The sequence below is a fragment of the Oenanthe melanoleuca genome, chromosome 17 (assembly GCF_029582105.1).
Source record: "Oenanthe melanoleuca isolate GR-GAL-2019-014 chromosome 17, OMel1.0, whole genome shotgun sequence".
Lineage (NCBI taxonomy): Eukaryota > Metazoa > Chordata > Aves > Passeriformes > Muscicapidae > Oenanthe > Oenanthe melanoleuca.
Window position 1 is genome coordinate 1,415,806 of NC_079350.1, and position 26,876 is coordinate 1,442,681.

The 26,876-nt window shown below is 43.0% G+C and overlaps 1 protein-coding gene across 5 annotated transcripts in view; it reads right to left on the reverse strand.

Moving 5' to 3' along the window:
* NEK6 (NIMA related kinase 6) overlaps positions 1–26,876 on the reverse strand; it is a 116,437-nt gene that overhangs the window by 12,796 nt on the left and 76,765 nt on the right. For 2 of the 5 annotated variants that reach the window (XM_056505001.1, XM_056504997.1), the window contains exons 2-7: positions 14,898–15,022; positions 8,129–8,269; positions 7,159–7,221; positions 5,995–6,105; positions 2,716–2,824; positions 1,363–1,470 (exon numbers count right to left, since the gene is read on the reverse strand). In XM_056505001.1, the coding sequence (XP_056360976.1) occupies positions 1,363–1,470; positions 2,716–2,824; positions 5,995–6,105; positions 7,159–7,221; positions 8,129–8,269; positions 14,898–14,990 (625 nt within the window). In that variant the 5' untranslated portion in view covers positions 14,991–15,022. Of the gene's footprint in view, positions 1–1,362; positions 1,471–2,715; positions 2,825–5,994; positions 6,106–7,158; positions 7,222–8,128; positions 8,270–14,897; positions 15,023–16,810; positions 16,867–23,294; positions 23,319–26,876 lie in introns of those variants that run through there. The other 3 variants (XM_056505000.1, XM_056504999.1, XM_056504996.1) reach the window with 3 other exon arrangements.

Genomic DNA, 26,876 nt, shown 5'->3' on the forward strand with positions numbered 1-26,876 from the left:
TTCACTTGGATCCAAGAAGCACTGGAAATGGTGATGCGTCCATCCCTCCCACACCTCCTGTCCCTCTCACTGCTGCTCCCTCTGTCCTGTGCCTCTCACCTGTTTGCAGGACAGCAGTGATGTGAGGAAGGGCAGGGTTTGTGCACCAGGGGCTGAGCTCTTCCTACTCTAGCTTTCTCAATTAAGAGAGAGCAGCCCTGGTAAAGGTCACAAGCTTGGCTTACATGTGCAGCCAGTTTCCAAGCCCCAATTTATTCTTATTAATATAATAAGTGCAGCAGTCAAACTGGATAAGATCATATAATTAGACATGATCATATTTTGGCCTGCTCAGATGATGTGATTGTAACTTCCTGTGAAGAGCATTTATTTTCATCTATTAAGTACGGCGGGGATATATCCTGGGACAGCTTTTGATACAAAAGGAAATCTGAAATCTCCTGTTTTATGAAAGTCAATTATAGAAATGCCTCCTATTTTTTAAGAACACACAAAACAAGGCAGGTATTTTCCTTCTTTGTGCACTGAGAAGCCAAATGCTGCTGGCCAGTATTAGCAATGAAATTTGTCACATCCAAGAAAGGATTCAGCAAGACACACTCAGTGGAGGGAATTGCACAAACACAAAAAATGAAACAAATATCGTGTGTTCCAAAGTCAACTGAGAGACATCAGTTTAAAAGAGCTTAAATATTGCAACAAAAGCCAAAGTTCCTTCACTGCTGTAATACGGAAGCACCTTTGGGACTCAAAAAATTCAGACCCTTAATAAAAATGGAAAATCAGCCACTTCTCAAGAGGTTAGAAACACAATTATGAAATACTTTATACTGTAAGACTTGAAGAATGAACTGCATAACTATGCAATTTTCTATAGCACTAGAATTCATGTTAATGGAAAAAATGAGGAAGACAACCTTGAGATATGTGGAAGATATGGAGAAAACCTGGATGTTTAAAGAATAGGCCAAATTTCAAGTGATGTTCCTTTTTTGGGACAGATGAGCCATGAGGGCTCACCCACCTGGCAGCCCCAGCCCCAGTCAGGGCAGAGCCCTGACCAGCAAAGGTAAAATGTAAAAGGTATTGGGGGTAACACTGAATTCCAAAAGCACAGCACAGGCAAAGTGCTATTTAGAGTGGAAAAACTGCATTTGCTGAAAAACACACACCAGGCCAGGCCTTCCAGAAAAAAATAATAGACTTTAAAACAGAAGATACCTATTAATGCCTCCGAAGAGCATTTAAAACACACATGGCTGGAAATGCATGCCATCCCCTGCCTCCCACCCTGTCACCATGGAGGAAGGACATCAGAGCTGGCAGCACACGCCAGGCCCTGCTTAACGAGTACCAGCTTACCTAAGGAATGTGCTGCAGTGGTTTTAGAACTAAAAAACCGGCCTAATCCAAGATCTCCCAGCTTCACCACCCCTGTGGCTGTTATAAACACGTTGGCTGGTTTTATGTCTGCAAGAAGAAAAAGGTAAAAGGTCAAAGCCACAAAAGGTTATTTGGTTCTAATGCTGCAATAGAAGCATTGCCTGGAGCGCTCAGGGTACAAAGAGGCTCGAGCAGAACCGTGTTTCTTTAGAGCTTTGATAAGCTCAATCTTCCAAGGCTTCCAGCTCTGCAAAGACACAAAAATCAGAGTGCACTTCCCAGCACACAAGAAATACCAACGAGGGAAAATGTAGAGAACAGCTCAACAGAACAGAGGCAACCTCTTCCACTGCTGGAAATCAAAGAAATGAGCCCAGTTCTCTTCGGGGATGATCACTTTCCACAGGAAGCTGCACTGCCCACCACCATCCCCTGATGCAAGGGTCATTACTGCTCCACATCCACACAAATTCTGGGCTCCACACAGCCCAGCTGGTTCATGGAGGGTAGAAATCACTACAAGCCCCGTTTCCCAAGCAGTTGTGTCAGAACTGACTTAGAGGCTCTTTCCTCATGTTAGAACAGACCCAACTGAGAGGCTCCCCCTTTCAGCCACCAATTACAGACCTAACTCAGGTAGAACTGATACACTGCATCAGGGGATGGGTAATGGAGCAAAAATGATATCACATTGCTGACAAATATAGTGAAGAATTGCCTCCTTCAAAGGAGCAAGGAAATAACAAGCAGCCAAGATGGGTGCTGGTGCCTTTTGGGAAATTTGCATTTCCTGAGCCCAGTCCTTCCCAAAGCACTTCACTGACACTGAAAGCAGTAGTGAAATTTTTGGACAGAGCTCAAAGTTATAAGATGTTCTGAGACAAGAGACTCAAAAATAATTAATGAAAATAGAGAAGAGGTTATGAGAGTGTGGGACATATTTGTATTAATATTTCAGAAAAGCCTGCAAGACAGGAAAACTCTTCTCAACTCTCTAAGGTCACAGCTAATATAATGAAGACTATTTCTTAGAGTTCACTGTATCCAGGAGTCTCAGCATTTTATTTCTGACACTTTTCTAATGGCAAGTTTGACTCTTCTACTTAATATCAGTGTCTGGAATACAAAGCAGCTCATCTTCCTAATACCACACTCACTTTGGCCTGAATGCTTTAACAATGAGGCAGAGACAGAAGGAGAAATCCATCTCACAGCTCCAGCCTCTCTAAACATGCATTGGCTGAACATCAGCATAATTGTTTTTGAATGTAGGCGCTTACTAATTGGAACATTATATTATTATTCAGTGAAAAGAGACTGAATTAATGTTACCTCTGTGCATCACCCTGCGGGAGTGCATGTGTTCCACTGCACTGCATAACTGCACAAAATATTTCCACACCGTCCTTTCCGGGATTAACCGTTTCTGCTTTTTAAAATACTGTGGGAGGAAATAAATAAAAGATCAGTGAAAAAGCAACGTATTTGACTTGTTCCTGGAATTGTGTTAGTCAGCTGCAAGTTGCTCATGTCTTCCAGATCTGCAGCTGCATGACTTTTCTTCTGATTAGCTTTTAACTCCTCCTCTCCGTGTGGAAACTTCGATGCACTTCACTAATTAACAACTATTATGAAAAATATGCTTAAATAGGTTTGACATTTTTGAATGGACACAATTATGATTAGCATTAATCTCCTTAATTACCTTGCAAAACATATTTAATGCCTCAAAACAACAAATGTCTCAAATATTTTGCCTTAAGAAACAAAAGACCATCAAACCCCCTCCTTGTAAACATTCATTATTGCATTGTCTTACTAACAAGGATAAGGAAATCTGCTTCCCGTTTTTTAAAAGATGGCCAGAGCATCAGTGAAGTATCCATGTTTCTTCTGTGATCAGGTAGAATAATATATTCTATTTCATGCATAATAGGAATGCTAAATGAGCTGCACTCTGTGGTGAGGCAGACACTCCTGATGAGCTGGGGGTGCTCGTTCCAGGGACCTCAGGTGCCTCCCAGCTCTCAGGACAATGGGCAGCACAAAGCAGCACCATGGAGTGCAGCGTGGCCCTGGCTCCCTGCAATCCTCAAGTCTTCTTAAACCCACTAGAGCAATAAGAGCCAGCTGCACACTTCAGGGAAGGCCAAGCATTGCAGACCTTCAGCTGCTCTCCTTCCCGTGCAGGGGGCACAGCAGCCATGTCTGGCACCGCACCCAGGCATCCCAAAACTGCAGGGTTCACATCCTTGCTCCCTGGCTTGTCTGAGCCAGCCCTACAGCCAGAGCATGAACAAAACACACTCCAACACTTGCAGAGGTTTCCCACTGCCCCATGTCCTGCCACGGAGGGTGGCACAGGGAGAGCTGCACACCCTCCTGCCTCACCACAGCTGCGCCTCCTTTGCATCGCACCCCGAGAATTCCCATCTGCAGCAGGAATAAAGGAGGGGAGAGATACTGCCCCTTTCTGCATCTCCTGCTCTCCCCTCTCACACTGACATCTGATGTCCCTTGTCACATTCTCTATTTTATGTGAAATGCTGTTACCAGTTCGTGTTTGACTCAAGCAATGGCAAATTTCCTTTTGCAGATCAGCTGTGAAGGGGCATGACTGTGCAATTCCCCAGGCAGCAAATCTGACAGATTGCAACAGTCTCAACCCAAAACTCGAGAGAGAGCACAGAGGAATTACAGAGGGTGAGGGAGAAAGTGTTATATACACAATAAAATTATTTAATTCTCATTAAAATATTTGAGAGAGGATATGCAAGACCACTAGTGATAATTTTCTAAATGTCATGTCCAATAAGGTTTGCCTGACATTTACAAGGAAGTCCCAACTCTCCAGTGGGTTTTCCTGCAGCTCTACATCCTTCATAAATAATGCAGGCACCAGGGCGTGACAGAGACAGGCCCTGGCTTTATCACCTCACACCTTCCCAGGGCTGTCACTGTTGCTGCACTGAAAACCCACACAGGAGCTGCAGCTCCAGAGAGGGGCTGTTGGGGAAACTCCCCTGGAGCTGCATTTAGGGGGAAGCTTTTGTTCCCTCTTGGGCTTAGGGCTTGGTTTGGTTTTTTTTACCTCTATTAGAAACAAAAAAAAATTGAATTCCTAGACTGACACGAGTTGAAAAACTTCATTTATATGACCTTGAAAAAAATAAATACATCTTCATGCCTGAAATTAAGAGAGAACACAGAGCTGCAGGCACTGGAAGCCAGCACAGTCCAGCACCAGGCAAGGCATCAATCTGAAACTCTACCAGTTATGTTTTGGAAAATGTAACTCATATTATAATGACACAAAGTTATTTTAAAAAATTAAACAGCCAACCCTAATAAGTAAATGAACATATTTATCAGTATTTTTAAATTAAAAACTACAGACAACTAAAAATCACAAATATTTCATATAATGAAATCTTACAATTCTGTAGGTAAAGCTTTTGTAAGCTAAGACTACAAACTGAAGCAGAACCCTTGCACAGCACAGGAAGGTCTCACCCAGCCCTAACTCCTGCTCTCACAATCCCTGGGTTTTTTCCATCTTCAACTACAACCACAGAAAGCTCGAGAGGAGTGGCAAGTTTCCCAGGAAATGGCAGGAAGAGAAAATGGGGTTCTGCAGAAGGCAGCAGAAGCCCTGAAGAAGCAGGGAGGACAAAGGCAGAGCAGGAGGAGCAGCTGTGCCCCCCAGCTCAGGGCAGAGCCCCTCACCCCGACTGAGGCCAGCCTGGAGCTCTGGGGCTCTCCCAGCAGGGACTCTGCCAATCCCTGCTCCCAGCAGCCACCCAGATCACTCAAATTCTCCTTGATGCTGGAAATTTAGCCACTGACTATGGACTGAATGGCTAACTTATTTGACAGCCTTTGGCCTAGTGCCTCATAGCTGTGCTGGCAAAGAAAACAAATCTGTTAATAAGATATTTTAGCTGTGACAACAAGGAGGAGGAGAACTTTCCAAACATTCATTTATGATAATTACAGAATAATGATAGCAAAAACCAGGTAAAACATGGAGAGAAGGTTGAGAGTGCTAACAAACATGATATAACACATCTGTTCTCACAAGGGATGTATGTCTAAAGATTAACATGTCAAGGAAAATATAAAAGCAGGTGGTAACAGCTTAACTAAAGCTGGTTTGCAGCAATACAAGTATTCCTAAGAGCAACATAAAAGAAGAACAAGTACTTGAAACATTTCCTCAAACCCAAATCCCCACTGCAAAGTAAGTCAATAGACTTCCTTGAATGTCTTCAGAGTGGCAGACAGGTGATGTGAATAGTGAACCCAGCAGTAATTAAATGTCCCCATCAATCAAGGCTGAGTAAATCAACCTTGCAAGTACTACACGTGTCCCAGCAGATCACAGGCACTTCCCTCTGCAGCAGTGACCACAAACTCAGGGCATGGCCTGGGGAGTTTAATTTGCCACCAGACACTTTGGTTCAGGTCTGAAAGCAGCCTATGGCTGTGCAAAACTGCAAGAGGAGAAATAAGTGCTTCTAACCCAGCTGTGCTCACCTACTGCCCCAGGTGTGCCTAATCCTGGGGGTCTGCAGCACCCCAGGATGGACACTAGATGATTAAAGTCCTTACCTTAATCATCTGAGAGAGATCCCCAGCATCAGCCAGCTCCAGGACTATGTTGAGCTCATTGTCTTCAATGAAGGAATCCAAATACTTGATGATGTTGGGGTGGTTCAGTTGCTGCAGAGGGAGGGAAAGCAGGAGCAGCAGTTACAGCGTGGCTGTGACGAGTCCCAGGCACAGCCTGGGCTGAGCTGCTCCAGACAGAACCCTGTGACAATCAGCATTTCCCAGCCTGGAGGTGTCCTTAGCCAAGACAAATTCCACCCAAACAGGGTGAAACAACCTCTTCTACAGGAAACTTGTTACTGTTAAAAAACATTTCAAAGCACTGTCCTGAAGGGTGCCTTGTTAAGCAATAACTGATTTTTCCCCCTCATTAAATAGAAACAAACTCCCAGCTGTTGGTTACAGTACTCAAGGTCTCTTTTCCCCTTTAAATAACAAAAAAACTAAATTAAAACTTTGAAGGAGGACAATAACAGGCAAATTGCATATGTCAGTTTATTATCCTATTATTTATGCTGCCTTCTTCACTAATTCCTTTCCTTCATTTCAATATAGTTCATTCTTACAGTCCCAACTGATGCTTGAATATTTTTTTCCTAGAACCCAAAAAAATCACAGATCTTTTCTGAATGTAAACCTTGGCATTATCTTCCTCCATGACTATTGAGCAACTGGCTCATGTTTATCCTTACCTACAGCCCACACTCAGGCTACAGCTGCATGAATTTGAAAAAAAAATCCCTAAAATCACAGGCACAAGCCTAAAGGCACAGAAGTAATTATTTAATACTTTTATAATGAAATTTGACTAGCTAAACTAAATTTTTAGCCTTTTGCAGTCTGTTGCATTTACTACAAATAGATATTTAAAGTGCAACATGTCTATGCTTTTAATCAACAATTTAAAATAAATTACAAAGGCATTGAAATCACTACTTGTTTTAATCACTTAAACATACTCTGGTTTCAAAGCCTTTATCTAAAATATAATTTTTCATGTGTAATATTTATACACAAATGTACATGACATGTACAGGCAAAACTGCTTTCTCCTTTACTTTATCTGCCAACCTGAAAACATTTTTTTTCACAAAACAAAACAAACAAAAATCAAAACCCAAAAAAAGGAAAAAAAAGGAAAAAAGTTGTTATAAAATTCCTTACCTTCAAGAGGTCAATTTCTTTAATGCAATCTTGCCTTGCCTTGGCATCCATCATTTCAAAAATCTTCAAACACAAAAACACAGAAGATAAAAATGAAACAACAAAAAACAAGTTCCTTATACTTTAACAAGCAGTGGTGTTTCCTTCCCCAATTTGTACATCCTCTACTGTAATGAGTATTCACACAATCCCCAGATCAAAGAAAGATCAATGTTTTCTTTATTTTGAAACCACCACAGGGATAACATTGGGGTAAAATTAATTTTAAAACCCATAGGCAATATTCTAAGCAGCATGAAAAATAAAGATACAAGTTTGTGAATTTGCTGCTGTGATTTTCATTGGTTATTTTTAATTTCATATGGTAAATAGAAGACAAAATGTTTACTTTTCTCTTTTAAACAGACATAGCTTCCACTGATTTCTCTGTAATAATTAACAATAACTTGGAGCATTAATATTCATTCTGCAATGATCACTAAGTCACTGGGAATGAGAATTGGGAGGATGTGTTGAAGGATTAAAGGCAAATTTCTCCAAACAAAATGCTGTTCTGAATACTGCCCAATACTTTCAGCCAAGTTTAAAAATTCTACACTTCTGACACCCAAGTTTTCACAAATTCTTCTGCAACTCCAGCAGCAAGCTCCAGCCCTTTTCCCTTCCATGTTGCCATGGTTCAGCTGTGTTGGGATGGCAGCTCCTCATGGCACCAGCACAGCCACAGGGCCTTGCTGCTTCACACAGTTAGTATCAACTTGGTGAACCCTTTTCATGAAGTAAAGGGTGAAATTTGAAATAAATCTGAGATGGCACTGCTGCTATGTAATCCTGACCTGGCCACAGGAACCCACAGGGTGGTGAGGGATGGAGAACTTGCAGTTCTATTTTCTCTGTGCCTCCAGGTCACCTGGCAGCCCCTGAATGTCCCCATCCTGCCTGGAGCAGGACCCTGCACTGAGATGCTCACCTGCACCTTCTTCAGTGCCACAGGTTTCCTGTCCAGGAGACAAGTTGCTCTGTAAACTTCGCTGAACTGGCCTCGGCCGATCTTCTTCTCGATCTGGAAATCTGCCAGGGTGCAGCGATAGGGGAACGCCGGGAAATGTCTCTGTGGGAGCAAAGGCACTCAGCGACCAGGGCCACTCAGCCCTGCTGCTCACAGTGGAGAACAGCCCCACCACACACACCAATTCCTTCAGACAGCAGTAACACAGGCTGGAGGAAGCCAAATGACTTCTCTGAAAAGGGAATTAAAGTCTTGCTTTCCGTGTAAGTAACTAATTAATCCCAAACTGCTCTCCCTCGCTGCACAGCCTCTCACAGCTCTGCCTGCCTGAGTCACCTGGGAGATGCTGCTGCTGCAGCCCAGCAGTGCCAGGTAAACACCTGGGCAGGGACACACAGCCCCATGGACTGGGATTGCTCCCCAGAGCCCTCCTGCTCTCCTCTGTCATTATCACGGCTGCCAAACAACGTTTAAAAAAGAAATCATGAAAATTAAATACTCAAAGTTAGCACACGTGCCAAGTAGAACATTGTCAAGTTTCAGCAACTTGAGCCATTTCAGAGTTTGCATCAAAACCCACAAAAAGAGAAGCTCCTGGCACAGGCTGGGGGTGGGGAAGGGCTTCCCAGGGCTGAGCTGTCCCTGCAGCCCAAGCACACCCAGCACAAGGGGCCACTGCCACCACTGTCACTGCCTAGTGCAGCAGGACAGGGCTGGGACTGGGATCTGAAATGCAGGGAAAGCTTCCAGCCCAGCACCAGCACAAGCAGCTATTTCTGAAGGCAAGTCTCACACCAAGAGGAAGCTCAATTCCCCAAGTGTATCCTTCAAGCAGTTCAGGCCATGGTTCCCTTTCAGAGCACTCTGGGACAGATCACCAGCCATCAACTGCAATCAAAGTTTGGGTCAGCTCTCAGTGCTTGTGCTGTGCTTGGAATCATGCTGCATATACAGAGAGAACAAAAACCAAACCAAAATTAAAGTGTAAGGATTCACTTCTCCAAGTCTGGCAGTGTACACTATCCAGTAAAGCAGGAGCATCCTGTCAGTGATGAGGAACAGGTACCACAGTTAGCACATAAAGGGCAGAAGGCTGCAGTTGTTTTGCTTTATTGTTTACATGCATTCTCCTCTAAGTTACTAAATTATCACCACAGTAAGGCAACACAGGATGAAAGCAGACAAACAAATATTCCAATTAATCAGCCCCTGCAGTCTTCTCAGTTCAAACTGGCTGCAACCTCTCTTTGCAGGGGTCTGATAAACAGAGCCACTCCTCAGTACCTGTGACAGTGCATGGGAGCACTCAGCTCCTTCCAGGCACTGAACAAACACCAGGCCCAGTCTGCACACAGGCACTTGTCCCATTTTCCTGGTTCCCACCAGGAACATCTCTGCTTCCCAACCGTTTTACACACGAACTGCTAAGGGAGTTCCTTAACCTGTAAAGACAAACCACTTTCCCCAGACAAAACGAAGGTGTCAGCACATAAACCTACAAAGCACTTTTTCCTAATTTAAAAATAGAAAGGAATCACAACATTTCCTTCACCGTGTCCATGTGCCTCCTGAGCTGTTCTTGAGCAGTAAGAAAGTCTGAGCAAAAGCTTTTCTAACTTGGAGTTACCATTCACAATAGAAACTGTGCTTCTAACACTTTATGAGGCAACTACTACAAAACTTTCTCTTTCAGAAAGAAATTCACGCTGAAACCAAGGACAGTTCCCACTTGCCTTTCCCAAATGGTTAGTGTGTGTTTACTAAGAGTGCTTAAGTGCAAATTAACGTTTCAAGCACATGCCCAGAAGTATCTACCAACTTGTGAACTCGAGAACATAACCAAAAGTAAGGCAATGGAGGGGAAAGTGCCCCAGCCCCTCTGGCAGGGAGAGCCCCAGGCTGCTGCTGCTGGGGGTGATGCTGCCCATGCCTGGACACCTCTGCTGATGTGTTCTGGCACTGCCAGGACTGCAGCTGCACATTTACATATGCAATGACCTACATTTGCATGGGCTATCACAACCTATCAGACCTAATTAAAGCAAAGAGCTTCCAGAGAGGGAAGGAGATGTTTGATTATGGAACAAATCATCCTCAGGTGAGCCCAAACTGCACCAGAAAGCTCCCTCCTGGTCACAGGCCACTTCTGCTTATGTTTAACCTTCACCTCCTCCCATGAACCTGAGCAGGGAGCTCAGCACCTGAGCACTGTGTAAGGCACACAGAACACCAGGACACTCCTGCCTGCTCATCTTCCACACATTTCACTCATTTCATGACTTTTGACAGGGGCAATCCATTGTTTTCATGTCCTTCCACAATTAACCACCACAATTTTTAAGAAAGCTGGCAAAGAAACAATCCCTATTCATTCAAACAACCTGTGATCTTCATTTCTACGAACTTCAGAGTTTTCATGTACAGATATAAGTTATGTGTAGTAAGATACCACCACAATCTTCAAACTTGTCCAATAAAAATACATTTTCACATTTTTAGGACAGATTTAGGCTCAGGTTTCCATCAGTGCAGTAAAATCAAGCCCCTGCCTCTACAAATCAGGTGTCAAGTTCAACAATGGAGCTTGAATTTAAAAAAACAACAAAACAAAAACAAAAACAAAACAAAAACAAAACAAAAAAAAAAAAACCAAAAAAAAAACAAAACAAAAAAAAACCAACTAAATAAAAATAAGAAAATGAGAGAAAAAAAGCAAAAAGAACCCCAACCACTGGGCACTGTGAAAACTGGGCTGTTTGCACATTTCTGTTCCCAGGGAAGGGCAGAGTCTGGGAAGAACTTGTTTTGAGACAAAGGCTGTTCTCTTCATGCACACAGGAAGTCTCATTCTTCTCCTACTCCATGAAAAAAAAAAAAAAGCACCAAAGATTAAAGTCACAGAATTCCTCATGTGAATAAAAAAACTCATTCATTTTTAAGAAGAAATGCAGAGATTGTTCCAAGAACAAGCTCTTCTGGACATCTCCTCTGGCATACATGTGCTCTGTGAGGTGGAACCAGGAATGCCAGAGCACAAATTCCAAAGCTGGCAAAAGCAGGAAAGGCAGCCCTTGTCATAGAACTTCAGGGAGAATTTTGCCAGGGCTTTTAGTCTCGAATTTTGAGGTGTTACAAGACTGTCTGCAGAACAGAATTGGTAAGGTTTCATAACACTAAAAAATCCCAAATGAAATAAAAGCTTCTGTTCAGAACAGATGTGCAAGGGCCAAGGATTCCTGGGAGTCTCCACATCCCAAACATAACATCCATTATAAAGGAACCAAAAATGGGGAAGGCAGGATTAGGAAATTCCTTGCTACAGACTTGTTCCTTGGCTGTAGTTTGTACTTCACAGACTGTTCTGGGGGCTGTCAGTGGCAGAGGCACCTGAGCAGGCAGGGGCACAAACACCCAGCTGTGCAGCTGCAGATCCAACAGCCCCCTCCAAACCCTGCCTAGGGACAGGCAGCCAGGACACCCTCAACACATCTGTTGTATTTCATTTTTCTTAATGAGTAGATGTCCAGAATTTGTTTTGAGGTAGGGAAGATGAAGAAAATCTGTTCTACAGAAGCTTTCAGTCTCCAGAACAATTAGTGTTTGGCCAATACATTTACCTCTTTGTAATTACTAAAGATCTGGGGAAAGCCTGAGCAGCCCCAAGAGAACTGTGGGAGCAGCTCTGCCTGCAGCCTCTAAGCCCTTGTTTTGGGCCAAGGAGCACAAAAATATCACAACCACAGCCCCACTGCAGAGCCAGGCCTGTCCCCTGCTCCCCAGAGGCACAGGGAATCAAAGGCTGGATGGGCTGAGAAAGGGGAATGTTCACTGCTAATTGCACAATATAGAAACCCAGAGACCTAATGTTAATTAATAATAAAATCAGTTGTTTTACTGCTGACTGGCATGTGGAAAACAGGCACCAGTCAGCCTTGCACAAAGGGCTGCAGGCATTTAGAGTATTTGTCATCAACCTAAAAACTGTTAAGATTACTTAACAACAGTTAAAAAGTCAGACAGTACAATCTTCAGATGCCAATAAAAGCATCTTTCCTGTACAGCCATGGAATGAAATATTCTTTAGAAGAGTGAAAACATACTCGCCCAATTAATTTTCTGAAATCTCATTAAAAAATTTAGCCCGACTAAGTCATACACTTCTGACCTGAATTTTAATTATCTTTATGCTGGATATAAGGTTTTTTCTGATATTTGCAATGCATCATTAATTTTAAAAGAATGGTTTCCTTGCTTCTAAAGTGCATACTTCATCTGAGTGACATTTACTGTAACTAATTTCACCTTTAAAAGACATCTGCAGCAGTAGTGGGGGAGCTCCAGCCCCTCCCGTGGAACAGGCACACATTATAAGCAATGATTTACTATCAACATCAGCATTTCAAATCCTTTCAGGATGTCCAAAATTATACACTTGCCTCCATTCAATAATGCCTACCTGAAAAGAATTTTCCATACTTTGAGGCTGAAATTCCAGTGTGAATTTATGAGAACACATTAGAACAGATTGATTAAAGAAAACTTCTAAGCTTGCAAGAGATGAGGAAACTTTTAAAATATGGATTATCCTTCAAACAGGTAGCCAAGTAATTATTGAAGAATACATCAGGTTTTTCAACTTGAGCTTCAAAATTAGACTACACAGTCATAAAATATCCTTCACCTGACCTGTTACCTGGAATTTAAAGTTTGCTGAAGAATTTGCCTAAAGTTTCAAAGTTTCAGCATCCCTGTCAGCATGACTGGGATCTATCCTGCTATCCAGATATTCTGTGCCTGAGAAATACCAGCTTGGAAATAGTAGGACAAGGTGACGTTCACAAAGAAATTAAAATTACCATAGAAATAATGTCTTAACAGCTCTGCTGCTAAGATGTGAGTATATAAAAAGAGTTATTTAAAAGTGAGTTACTGTGTTTATTTAGTATGAAAAGTAAGTGAAAAATTACAACTCTATATTTTTATATCACTGATTTACTCCTAAATAATTTTTATTGCTTACTGCTATAAACACTAAGTAATCTGGAGATTTAAATAATTAGCACCTTCACTCTGGAACTAGAAAATGCTCTTCCTCTTGCTGATAAACTTCCTTGGGGTATATCTTCCCAAATCTCCCTCCCTCCTTCCCACAAACTGTTACACAGCATGTCTGCATTACTCAGATTTTCAGAAGAAAGAAAGGATGCAATGTCAGATTCTTCCAGGTAAAAAGTATCAGAGATTTGAAAAATTATGCATGAATATATTCCTGAAAAATGGAAAAATAGAAATATGCCATCATCAACCCTATCATGGCACCAATGTAAGGCTTCTAAATACTACCTTTTTATATGCATTTTTTCCAGTTCCTTGGTAGACTAATATTTTTGCTATTCAGGCCTTTTTATGCTATTTTGACAGCAAAACCAAAGGAAGTCTTCCTGCAATTCTAATTCCAAATGAGATTATTCTCAGAACAGTTTACTAGAGCCCTCCATTAACAGAAGTTGGGTATTACAGAGTTGAGGGGAGGTTTCACTGAACAATGACCATACAGCAAAATGAGCCCACTCAGCATCAGCATCACAGCAGAACACAGATTATTAGCTACTAATTACACTTAACTATGTCATTACAAATTCTACCATGTGCTCCAAGATGCCATGAATGTATCTGCTGCACAGGAACACTTCCTAATCTTGTTCATGAAATAATTACAGGGGCACTATCCTGCCAAATGAGGCAGTAATTAACCCTAATTGCTCAAAATGCAACTGGCTAATTCTAGGAGATTAATCAAGGGGATTCAATTATTATTAAATGACTTAATATGACAAATTGCTACATTAGGAGAGGGGGCTTTGCTCCACACCATGGTACTTTCCCAGCAGTGCAGTCACTGTGTGCAGAGCCTGTGCTGGCCTCTGCCAGAGCTCTCCCAGGGACAACTTCTGACTCAGGGAGCCTGGGGCAGCTCTGCACTGCAGAACAACACAGGATCACCCCCAGCCCTCCTCAGGGCACATCACACCATGACACAACCCTCTTCTTTCTCACAGCCCTCCGTGATGCTTTTGGTTAATTCCTTAAAATAACACAGGGGCAAAACTGATCAACAGGAAACAGGATGAAAAGTCAAGCAGCCAGAATTCACAAAATCCAAGTTTCATGATTATGCAGATTCTGGGTTAATCCTGGTTTTAGCTCCCTTCTGCAGAAAGGCAGGGGAGCTAAGAGAGGGGAGCTGCTAGTATGGACAAAATACACTGCAGGATGAGTTCCAGAGACTCACAGGGATCCTACAGTTCCATGTAGAATGGGATTTTTCTTTTATTTGGTAATTACTTCTTCAGCACTTACTATGAAACTATAAAAGGAGATAAAATTCATTTATTCACTTACACAATCATCTATTTTACTGTGGCCTTTTCTTCAAAGAATCAAAGACATGAGAAAGCCAACTCAGTATGTTTTCATAAGATGATTTAAAAACACTTGCTTTAAGCAAAATTCAAACTATTTCCTTTTTCTCTTATTATAATCAAAAAGCAGGTTCAGGAAACGCTGGCTGGCTGGCAGAATTCCAAACTGGATATTCCCTAAAACTGCAATAACTGCACTAAAAACAAAAGGAGGGGGGCAAAGGCAGCTAAATGTTAAGAAATCAGGAGACCTTTATAGAATGAAGGTAAGAGACAGAGGGAGACAGATCAGAGCTAGCTGCACTTACCTGAGGGTCATGCTGGAACTCCTGCCCTGGCAGTTTGCACAGAGGGTTGTTCTGGTCCCCTAGGTGATGAGGATGGTTGTGCTGCCCTTCCATGGTATCATACCAGACTCTGCCTCTCGGTTCTGCTGAGGCAAAAGAGAGGGAGAGGTTGGGGTGTCACTGGGGCTCTGGGCTGTGCAGTGAAGGGCCCAGCAATGGGACAGAGCCCCCCATCCCACCCCCATGGAGCAGCTAGCAGAGCCACCAGGATCACAAACACTGTTGGAATTGGTCCACAACAAACAAAAGAGCACAAAATGGCTTTATTGGTCAGTGCTTTGTCATCTACTAGAACACAGCTTTTGTCACCTGAACAGTAGCTACTGCCACTTCCCCAGGGACTCATGGTCCCCTGTTACTTAGGGGACATCCAGAAAGGTCTGGCCATCTCCATTTGTAAAATAAAAATGACAGAAAGTCTCTCCAGACTTTCTTTGGTCAAAGACAATAAAAATTTATCCACAGTCTTTCTTCCCCACCCTCAAATTACAAGTTTTTATGCAGACTGGCAAAAACAAGCGGCAAGAGCTAGAAACCATTTTGGATTAAACGAGACTGAAGTGTAGGAACAACAGACAGGGGAAAACTCCATGAATTAATTCCTTTCCTGCAGTTTCAGGCCAGCCCAATGCAGCAACCAGAAATGAGAGTCTGCTCCCCTTCAAAGCTGGTACCAGAACATGCAGAAGTGGTAAAGAGCTGCCCATGGTACAGGGCTGGGGCACATTTCAGGAGCATCAGGGGCAGCAGTGAGGGGGCAGCTGTGGGACACACACTGACTGGTGCCAAATGGTGACAAGGGAAGATTTAGTGGCCAACACAAGCATTTGCAGAAACTTATTTCAAGAGTTTTGGCAAGTATTCACTCAGTAAAAGAACAACCTGACCTCATTAGTGTATTAATAGTGCTTGCCTGGCACTCGGGCAATGACTAAGTCTTAATTTAAAATACAAAAGTATTTTAAAATATTTGTGGGAGTGGGGGAGAAAATGATGCAGAAAAATTTCTGCAGCAAGTAGTGCCCAATTCTTTTATTGGTTGTCTGTGACCCTTAGCTCTGGCAGATCTTTCCTGTCACCAGCTACCACAACACAGGGGAAAGCAGGGAGAGGCTCTTCTCATGTCTCAAGCAAATGAACTTTCATTCTAACAGGCACTGGACAAAAGAGTTGCAGTTCCTGCTACATTAAACAGGTGAACACGTGGGTTGCTCTCCATAAAAACAGTTTTTCAAAGTCAGTACCATGAAACTCCAGTGGGGGAAGGAGAATCACTGCTAGTATGAAGAAGTTTGATTTTAAGATCTTTTCAGTCTCAAGCATTTGTAGGTTTACTAGTAACCAGGTGAAAATCCTTAGATAAAACTATGTCTCAATATTGACACTATAGTGCCCTATGGCATTCCTACCTTTATGTTATATTGCTGGAACTATCTTAATTATTTTATGATTCAAGATTTGGAAAAAGGCTGTTTACATGAAGAGAGAGTCACATGTTCTCTCCCTTCCAAGTTCACATGCACAGAGCCCTGGTTCCAGCCTGGCTGCTCAGTGCTGAGCTGCACAGAACCCAGCCCTGCCACACTGGCAGCCCAGCACAGACACAGCAGGCAGTGCCACTGGGACACCCACAGCCCAGCACTGGGACACCCACAGCCCAGAACGGATCAAACTGGCACCCCCTGTGTCCTGCCTTGCAAAGGACAAATGCTCAAAGGCAGGGAAGGCATTCACTGCTGAACATGAGAAGCAGAACTGGAGTGATGTGAGCACAGCCCAGGCTGGGCATTCCCAAGGGAACAGTCACTGCCCGCTGCATGAGGAACTCCAGGAGCAATCCCAGGGGCAGCAGCTCCCAGCCCAGCAGAACCCACCTGCACGGGCATGGCCAGGGCAGGATCTGCACTCGGGCACTGCTCCTTTGAAGTGCTACAGCTGGAAGCAGAGGAGGGAGTAAGAACAAAATAGCAGCTTTGAAAAGAGATCCAGCAGAGCTCACATGACAGCAGAGCCCCTGACACCTCGGGACAGCGTGTCCTGCCCCGGGCTGGGAGCTCGGCTATTCCGGGCTTGGCACTGTCGAGGGAGAGCGGAGGGGAATCCCCGGGAGCGGCTTCAGGGGATCTTCAAATAGCAGCAACAACACAGGCACTGCACTACATCAGAAAAGGTACAAGGTACACTCTCAACACTGGCCCGTTTTTACTTGACATTGTCTTAGCTCTGCAGTTTTCCTTTTATTCCTGCTTCCAAATTTCCTACAAAGTTCTGCAGTATCAAACATTTTCGCACTGAGTCTTGACTATGACTGTAAATCAAAACATCTTTAAATTGCATGAAGCATTACATATCTCTCCAGAAAGTGAATAAAAGAACAGGGTCATAATTAGCATCACGGGAAAAATCATCACAACCCACGTGGGATGAGCAGCTCCTTCTCCCCTACTGTCACCTCACTGCTCTACAGTTATTACTCCATGCAGTGGCACTCACAGGTAACCTGGAGTTTTTCCAAATACAGGGAAAACAAAAATCCTCTTGAGCAGTCAGCTCCCCTGCGACACCCCCAGCTGCAATTCCTCTCTGGGTACCTGAGCGTCCTCACAGCTCATCTCTTGCACCTAATCAGTAGAAAGCAAAACACAAAATCCCATCAAACCCCTGATAACTTGCAGGTACCTGACAGGTGGGATTCTCAGGGCAGAACAGCCCAGGGCACTTGGTAGCAAAGGCCAGGATCATTAGTTACAAGACACTCATTAAGGAGCAGAACCTCATCAGCATCCTGGCACAGAGTCCCAGCCGCCCTGTGCCCCGGGTGCTCGGCACTGAGGCAGCTGTGCCCAGCCTGATCGGGTATCACCGTGTGTCTCAGGATGCCTCCAACCCAACTGCAGGCCAAATGATTTGCTCCCAGATGTATAATCAACATGACAGCACCGTGCACCTCTCGAGCAGGCAGCAAAGCAGCAGCTTGTGTTCAGTGTTACAACCATTTTCTGTACCAGCACTTTTCACCTTCCTGCAAGACACAGCAGCTGCTGCGTGTGCCCAGCACTCAGCCCTGCTGCCACCACACACACACACAGATCTGTAAGTGAGTCTTAACCCACAGATATGGAACATACACACATCTGCTTTCCCCCTCAGTGACTGGACTCCTCTCTTATCCTCCTTCTACACAGGGACGTGTGGGGGGAGCCAAGCAGCTCTCTTGGGTACCTTGTGTAAAACAAACCAAAACAGAATGGCAAGTCATGTATGGTTCCAGAAAACTATATAACTGTTTCTGATTAAAACCAGTCCAGCACATGAGTTAACCCACTGCACAAATGTCCATCTTTCCCCCCCCGCCCAACACTGGGAGCTGTCAGGGACTGAAATGCAGCAGTGCACAGCAGCAGTCCCAGCCAGCTGTGATATCCACAGGGATGTGCTGCCCTGGGAGCCAGGCTGCAGCTCCTCACTGCAGCCTCCCCAAAGGCTCGAGCAATGCAAACTGTTTTACAAAATAAACACAACCACATCAGCACCACTTTCTTCCTCTCTACTGCCCAATAGTATTCTTCCTCTTCCTTGCTCATAAATAAATCTGCCAGGATACTCTATGAGATTACCTATATATTTAAATGATGATCTGGGCTTATGATTACATTATTGCTGTGGTTCAGGGTATGTGCTCTGGGGAAGGCAGCCCAATCCTAGGAGAGTATTATTTCCGAGCGATTTTTATTGTCCATTACTTTACACCGTTTCTGTCACAGCTATGATGTCTGGTAGGAATAGTTCACAACAGAAATATCTTTGTCGTTAATATTCTCACTGCAATTTAGTCAGATCAACCTTTAAATCTCATCCATCATACTGAAGAGCTTTGGCAAAGCAAGCACAGTAATATATGCTTCCATGCAAAACCTAATTACAGGCTAGGTTAAAAAGCCCACCCTGTTCCTTCTGCAGTGCAAGGTGACAGGAAATTCTGAGCATCTCTTGGTTTCTCACTCTCCCTTTTTGCTGCTGAAGTGCGTAACCCGTTCATTACAGCAGACTGATTCTGTCTGGCACATGACAAACTTACTTGAACCTAACAATTAAACTTCTGACAGCGTTTCCAAAAGCAGAGAGTATTTACTGTAAATGCCTGACAATTTTTTTCCTCTCTCCTCATCTCTCTCAACAGTCACCTTATGATGACTGGAAATTACCATAAGCAAATAGCAGTCTAACATCCAAAAAACCCCTCATGTTAATGTGAAATACACACCTGCCAACACTGAAAAAAATATGAATATGAATGTTAAAGGCAACAACACGAGGAACAGCACTGAAATGCTTGAGGAGAGAACACTGCAAGGGCACCGTTAGAGAATGTGATTCAGTAAAAACTGCCCAGAAAGAGCTGCCTGTGCAGAGTGGTGGTGATGGCACAGCCACCCCTGCCCTGCCAGAAGGACTGGGGCCTCTCCCCAGCAGCTCTGGCTGCACCAAAGGAATTCAAGCAAAAACTGCTAAACAGAGTCCAGAAAATCACCCAGAAACAGCTCCTGAATTTCAGGCCTATTATCACAATGAAACTCTATAGATTCACACACACAAACATTACAGTGTGAGTTACCTGCAATTTATACCCCCCTAGAAAGGATGAGGGTCTCTGTAACAAATTGACCACTGCAGAGAAGAACGGTGGTTTAGTCCCACCTCACATTCCAGAGGATTGGATTTACCGTGGGAGCAGATGGGTTACTGCTAAGACTTTGTGCAAACCAGATTTTCATCAGACAGTAAGGGATGGGCTCCTCAAAGACCCCAAATCCACTAACTGAGAATGTTTTAGTGAAATGGCTGAAAAGCCCTGGAGCTTTTTCATACCATGTCAACAACTGATACTCATTAAACAAATACTGTGACAGACACCATAATTCACTGTTCCATACCTAGAAGCAAAATGACATTAAGTCAACTATTTAAAGCTATGCAGAGTCATCTCTCTGTGGATGTCAATAAAACAAATGCTTCCTGCCAATAATTAACTATATGAAACACCCTACTCTGTTTCAAATCACTACCCACACCCTGCTCAGGTCCATATTCCCATTCTAAACAAGCAAGATTATAACTTCAAATACTCCGTCTTCTAGTTTAGGGGAAAATCTAGTTCAATGGCTTGAAAATAGCAAGGTTAGGCACAGTGTGCTTGGCTGGATCACTGCCACTTGAGCTAATACAACATTCTGAGAGAACATTTCAAGTGCCCATCTCTCACCAGGTAGTTTACAGCTAATTTTAGTTTTAAGTTTTAAAAATTTTAACTGAGTTAAAGGTTGGGTTTTGTTTGGTGTTTTTTTTTCCTGTGTTGTAGTACCAGCTCCCTAGAACTTGGTCCAAAACCAAAAAACATAATTGATTTTTTCAGATGCTCTGCAGACCCATCCATTCCAAGGGATGGTTTCACAGGGCTCCTATTAAACAGCTCCAGGATCAGTGCCAAGAGCATTTGGTGATTTATATTTTAAGGTAAATGTTCCTTTTCACCAGCTTAACTGGACTATTCCTACTCCCTCTTGCACTGCACTGAATTTACTAGTACAACACCCCATGTAAATATTTATGTGTGATGTTTGTGTAGGATGTAAACATCAAATACATATTCACATCCAAACCTGAGGATGGAGAGCAGTCAGCAGCTTTTAAAGAGACAATACTTGTTCTGGAGAGAGGTGATACTGTGACCATGGTACAGAAGCAACAGGCTGCATTCTTCCCCAACCAGTCCTCACTTAGTTGTGTTTCAGATAAAGTAACAAGCCAACCTTAATTTATATTCTCACAGTTGCAATTTTGAGCCCTCAAGAAAATTCAGTGTATTAATTTTTATCACCTTTGAACCATTAGAGCCAGATCTCTCAGGCCACCACCACTGCTAACGAAACACATGTCAAAAATAAACACATACCAAACCTACCTGGAATTTTACTGTATTGCTTACCAAGCATGCAACAACATGCTCACTTTTAATTTATAATGCAATAAAGCTTTCAAACACGAAGCCAAATTATTTAAGAACACTTCTGTTATCCTTCTTGGAATTCATTCATTTCTGATGAAGGGAAGATTAAATATAGGCTGGAAATATATTCATATATAAATGCACAGAGAAACTGCCAGACATTTTCACATCATTAAATGCTAAGTGAAATGAGTCCCATCTCACGAGCCACAGAACACACAGTGTCTGTACCAGCACTGCCACCTCCGCTCCAGGCTGGCTGCTGCCACGGGAAGGAACATCTCACTGCAGCCCAGGAGGGGACAGTGACAGCTGAAACACAGCTCCACTCCCCAGCAACATCTGAAGAACCCCTGTCAACACAAAGAGCAAAAGCTCAAGCACTTGGGGAGATGGGATGTTCTGAGGCTACGGTGAAACCCCTCCATCTAAACCAGCCCCCAAAAAAGTTCCTACCAGAACTAACAAAGAATCCAAACTGCTCCCACAGCTGGTTCCTATCAGACCCCTTTAGCACCCACCCATCCCACACAGGAGCACAAGTGAACATACCATCTTAAGCCAGTAAGACAAAATCAAAACTAAGATACAAAGTACAAAAATAAAATTTGAATCAGCTCTGCTGCTACAGCCCCAAACCCTGAATGTGGGATCCATTCAGCTCAGCCTGTTCTAAGAAAGTTTAACAAACATAAAACTTTGAATCTTAACAAAGTTTTCTATAAATCTTTATGCACATATGTGATTGGAAACACCACCACTTAGCACTTATAAATAAATTTTAATTAGAACACTTCCACGCACTCAAGAAGCATTAAGCAAACCTCACAAAAATACTTCTGAAATACTGCTGTAATTTCTGAAATGTTTGAGAAAGGTAGATCAAAGTACAAGAGCAAGCCCATGTCAGATGGGCTCAAAATCCACAAAAGCTGCTGTAACCAACTCTGCTCATGCAGCTTCTCTCTACAGCCATGCTGTTGGCCATGAAAAATTCAAATTATGTCTCAAATCCAGGGAAAAAGGAATGGAGGAAAATAGAGATATATGTTCCCCCAACTTCAAAACATCAGAACAACAGCTTGAAGTATTTACATTTCCCATAATCAGAAGGAAAAGGAAATGATGCTGAGAATTGTGCAGCCCAGCCAATCCAAAGATTCATGTGATTCAAATCCAAAAGCAACTTCAAAGCCACCTCATAAAACTCTACCCAAAATGTTCAGGCAGCCAGATGTTGGCATCACAGGAAGAGCTTTCACAGCATCTGGATCCCGCAAGCAGCAGCCAAACGGAAGCAGAAACTCTTCTCCACATAAAACTATTGAACGTTTCTCTACTTTCAAAAATAACCATGCTAGAAATATCATTTGTGCTTTTTCCGCCCCAAAATAACTTCTGCCAAGTAAGACTGTATTATCAATATTGCTACTAAATAAAAGTCAGCTTCCCTGCACATTCCTGAGTATCTGGAACCAATGGCACAAGTTTTCCAAAAATGAATGCAGCTCTTTAGTTCACATTCCCCTTCTGTATCCCTCCCTGTATGCAGCACATCTCCATCTCCCTTCCCACACAGGCACAGCTGTCCTGCAAGAACAAGATCCATTCACCAGTACCTTGCAGATCAAGGCCACAGGTAAAACAAAGAAGATCTATTCTTTATGATGTCTGCAGAGCTACTTTTGTTACTTATTTTGATGACAGACAGGGTTAATGAAGTTCTTGCAGAGAACTCTCCCTTTCCTGGGCTAAATGCCCAAATTCTTTCAGGATTCACAAGGCTTGTCTATTTAAATTTGGTCCAATTTTTTTTTCCCCTGCAGAAAGGCCTGCACAGAATGTTCTGAAGAGAAGCTGGGAATTAACCTTTCAAGAAAATAACTAAATGTGCAATTTCTGAATAAGAGACAAATCACTTTTCACACTGTTTTCTGCCCTCTGTAATAATTTTCTATTGCTCTAATAAGCTTCAGTGTTGAAGCATAAACTCTGTAGTATCAGATTATTAAAAACCATGAGCTTACTCATGGAAACAAGAGTCCTGCCCACCCTGCATTTCTTTGCTGACCTCCCCAATGCTGACACCTTATTAATCCCTGTGAATAATAACACACTATTACCCATCAAAAGAAATTTTTTAAGTCCAGCAAAATCCAGGTGTAGCTATGCCTTAACAGGGAAGTTGGAAGCCACGTGGCAAAGCAAGTGCAAAAGCAGAACAGTCTCTCTTCCTGCACTAGTGATGAAGCAGAAAAGCTAAAATAAGACATTACAGTCACTTCAAAGTGCAAAGCAGGGGAACTAAAAGAAATCCCAGTAAGTCAGTCCCAGAAAAAGTTATTGCATACCTTAATATACAAAGAACTAAGTGCAAACACAGGTAGAGAACCATCCCCAATGCTGTTTACTCTTGGATGGTAAAGTTCTTACATCTGACATAATGTTATAAATTGAGTAATTGACCCACAAGGAAGTAAAGAGCTCAAGAGAGTTAAAAATTACCCTATAAATACCACAAAGATTAACAGGTTTGTAATACCCACCCAAGAAGCGCTTACTCTAAGTAGAATGATTATGAACACACAGCAAGAATATTTACTCCAGGGCCCTGAGCTCAGTATACACAGACTCCACAAAAGGCAGCACTGCTTCTTAATACAGTGACAGCTGAGAGTCACTCCTCATCTTTCCCACTTGATTAAAGGGTGGCACGCAGACACTTGGTTGTGACTTACTTGCTTCCTTAAAAATACAGCCATGTATTTTTAAAACCTTTTAAATGTTTCTTGGGAGGTTTTGTTGCAGATTAATATTTTTGAGACTCATTTTTTGACAGCTCTGACGGAAGAGCTAATGAAACACCAGTAGCACAAAGAAGGAAGCAGAACCTCCATGAAATAGGAAGGAGTTTTCGTGTTCATGTTTGATATCTAGGTACCCTGAGACCCTACTCTTACAGGAAAGAAACCTTAAGATATCTACAAGCTTTTCTCCCCATTTCCCCACTGCAATGACAGAGATTTGCTCCAAGAACCAGAGTCCACCACAAACCCTCCAAGAGAGGCTTCACATTCAGAGTGTTCCTATGCAGGCAACAAAATGTTCCAAGGAGAAAACCCAACACCTCTTCAGGATGGCAACAAGTGTCCAAAGGTTAAGAACAGGACAGGACACTTCAACTGAAATTCCTGAAAGGATCTGATGGAATGTGCTTTGAAGCTCCCATCTATCCTGTAGGTCAGCATTCCCAAATTATATTGCACCATCTGCAGCAATTTTCCTCTCCAAGTGCACAGTTTAAAAAGCACTAAGTTAAGAAAAAAATTACTCTCCCAAGTCAAAGGGGACAGTTGGCTGTAAGGAAAGAAAAAAAAAATTGGAATTCACATTATCCTGGACCATTTGAGGCAGGAGGCAGTAGTGGTGTGGGAAGAGCTCAGGCTGTGGCACCCCCAGCTCCCAGAGGCTGCAGTCCCAACCACCCAGCACCCAGTTCTCCTGCCAGCAGGGACTTAAACCTCCACTCCATGCTCACCATGAGTTTTTAACAGGCTGGTGGATATTTCCCACCTCACAGCAGGTGGGCTTCCCAAAGGCCCAACGACAAAAGTAACCAGAAAACAGGATCTGGCACTGAGCTCTGCAAAATGAAAGACTTGCAAATCCTCCCCAGGGTGTGGAGCAACACCTGCTCTGTCAGCAGGCTGAGCTGGGACCGGGTCAGAGTGCAGGTTTTGGTTTTTGGTCCCTGCAATACCACCCACGTGGTGAGGAGATCATGATTCATTTGGAGAGACTGCGTGGAGGAGCAGGATGGCAGCAGCCTCCTCCAAAGGGACAGCACAGTCCTGGGGAGTCCCACCACAGGCAGCACCCAAGGGTGCTTGGGCTGAAAGGTGGGAGGATGCCCTGAAACAAGAAACTGCAACCTCCCCTGGAAGGTCCCTCAGGTCTGCTGGCAGTGCTGCCCTGGCTGGTGGGGACATTCTGGCAGCCACTCATTTTGGAAAGAGCTATGCAGTGCAAAATGCTCAGAGGGGATTCTCTGCCCTTCTCTCCAGCACTGCCACAGTCAGGGTTATCACCCTTGGCTCCTCCAGCTCGGCTGGTTTGGGAGAGCCTGGAGCTTACACACCCCCACATCCTCTGCCACCAGCAGTGCTGCAGCAGGAGCAGTCCCTGTCTGCTGTGGGGGCTTCTCCACACCTAGGAAATCAACACTTCAGATCATTTTCAACTGATGTTACACAAATAATCCATCTCCATCTGCTGAATTCAGCAAAAAGCCTGTTACACCTTGGGCTGGGATGAATCCACCCAAAGGTGCAGCCACATGAAGCCACAGGGACCACTGCACCCCCAGGCAGGAAAAGCTCAACAGCTTCACCCTACAACCCAAACCTGTCAAAACCTTGATAAAATAACATTAATCACCTTCCTAAATCAAATGCATTGATCTGTCCAGACTGGTGTTCCAGGTCTGCCCAAGGGCAGGGACAGGCTGGCACCTACTTTGATTCATCATGTGAAGCACAATTCAAAGGTTGGAGTCCAGAAATGGAGACCAAAGTCACCCAAAACAAACAAGAACAAAACATGTAAGAAGCGCCTAAGAACTGTAAAATGCCTATAAATAGTCCAGAGGAGTTAAAACAAGAAAGACAGCAAGGAAATCACCATAAAGGAGACAGTTGGACACCAACAGCAGCAAAACCTTTGTAATTTAAAAAGAATGATCTTACCACTTCTGCACTTTGTGATCTGACAGGTCATAACTATTTTAGTAAGTTTATAATTGCCATGGTGAACTAGCTCATAGAACAATAAACTAGCACATCCAATTCATAATCCCAAACTTCATCCAGTTCTGTGCAAAACCTCCATTTCTGCCATCTCAAGATCCCAGTAGAAAACACTCAACCTTAAAGCTACTCTTTTTCAGACTTAGTTACACCTGGACTCTTCTAAAAATGTGGATTTGCTGATAGTTTCTAAACTACCTGATTTTCTTGGGTGAAACACAGTACAAGCACAGGACAGACAATACCACCTGATCTTAGCAAAACCCAGCAGACTACAGAAATCATGAAGTACCTGCAAGGCCTTTTTTTTTTTTTTTCCAATGATGCAATAAATAATACATCTGACTGCTCAAAAAGCATCTGTGAGATTTCAAGAATGCTTTGGAGTACAAAATTCCCAGGGTCGCATTCACTTACACCACTTGGTTTCAAATAGATACGAGAACGCTGTCAGTTCACCTAAACATGTAACAGGAAACTCAAATTTGACTAAAAGGTTGTATTACATTACTACAGGGTTTATTTGGAAACCTTTTTAGAAGGAAGAAGCTAAGGGTTTTTTTCCTCTCCCATCTGCGACAGACAGCTGCTCACTGCCTGGAATCTCTGATGGCAGACAAAGTAGCACCAAGCTGAAGTAAATAATTTAGAAATTTAATTTCTTTAATTGTACTGACACTGTAAAATTATTTGCAATTTACTGTATTGTGCCATGTTATAAGTCATGTCACAAGATTTAACACAGGAAGCTACATATACTGTTTTAACAGAACAGAAAATAGAGCTTTTTGCTGAAATATTTTAAATGTTAAAAAGCAATCCAAGAGAGTTCTCAAGTCTGGACAGCAATGGTGCTTACAGCGAGTCCAGATTTTTAAACACTTAGCACAGGTTAGAACTTGAAGTAATCCTGATTCAATTCAAGGTGCATATAAAAAAATATGTCAAGATGGAAAAATACTTATTTACCTGTAAAAGATCTGACAGCTTCACAGGCTTCTGCATTCAAACCACTATTAAAAATAACTCCTTGTGCATTTCTGTTTTTAAACAAAGCTTAACTTCCAGGCTCTAGAACTGCCACTTGGGCACACACTCAGAACCTCAGTTCTTCTGTCCTACATTTCA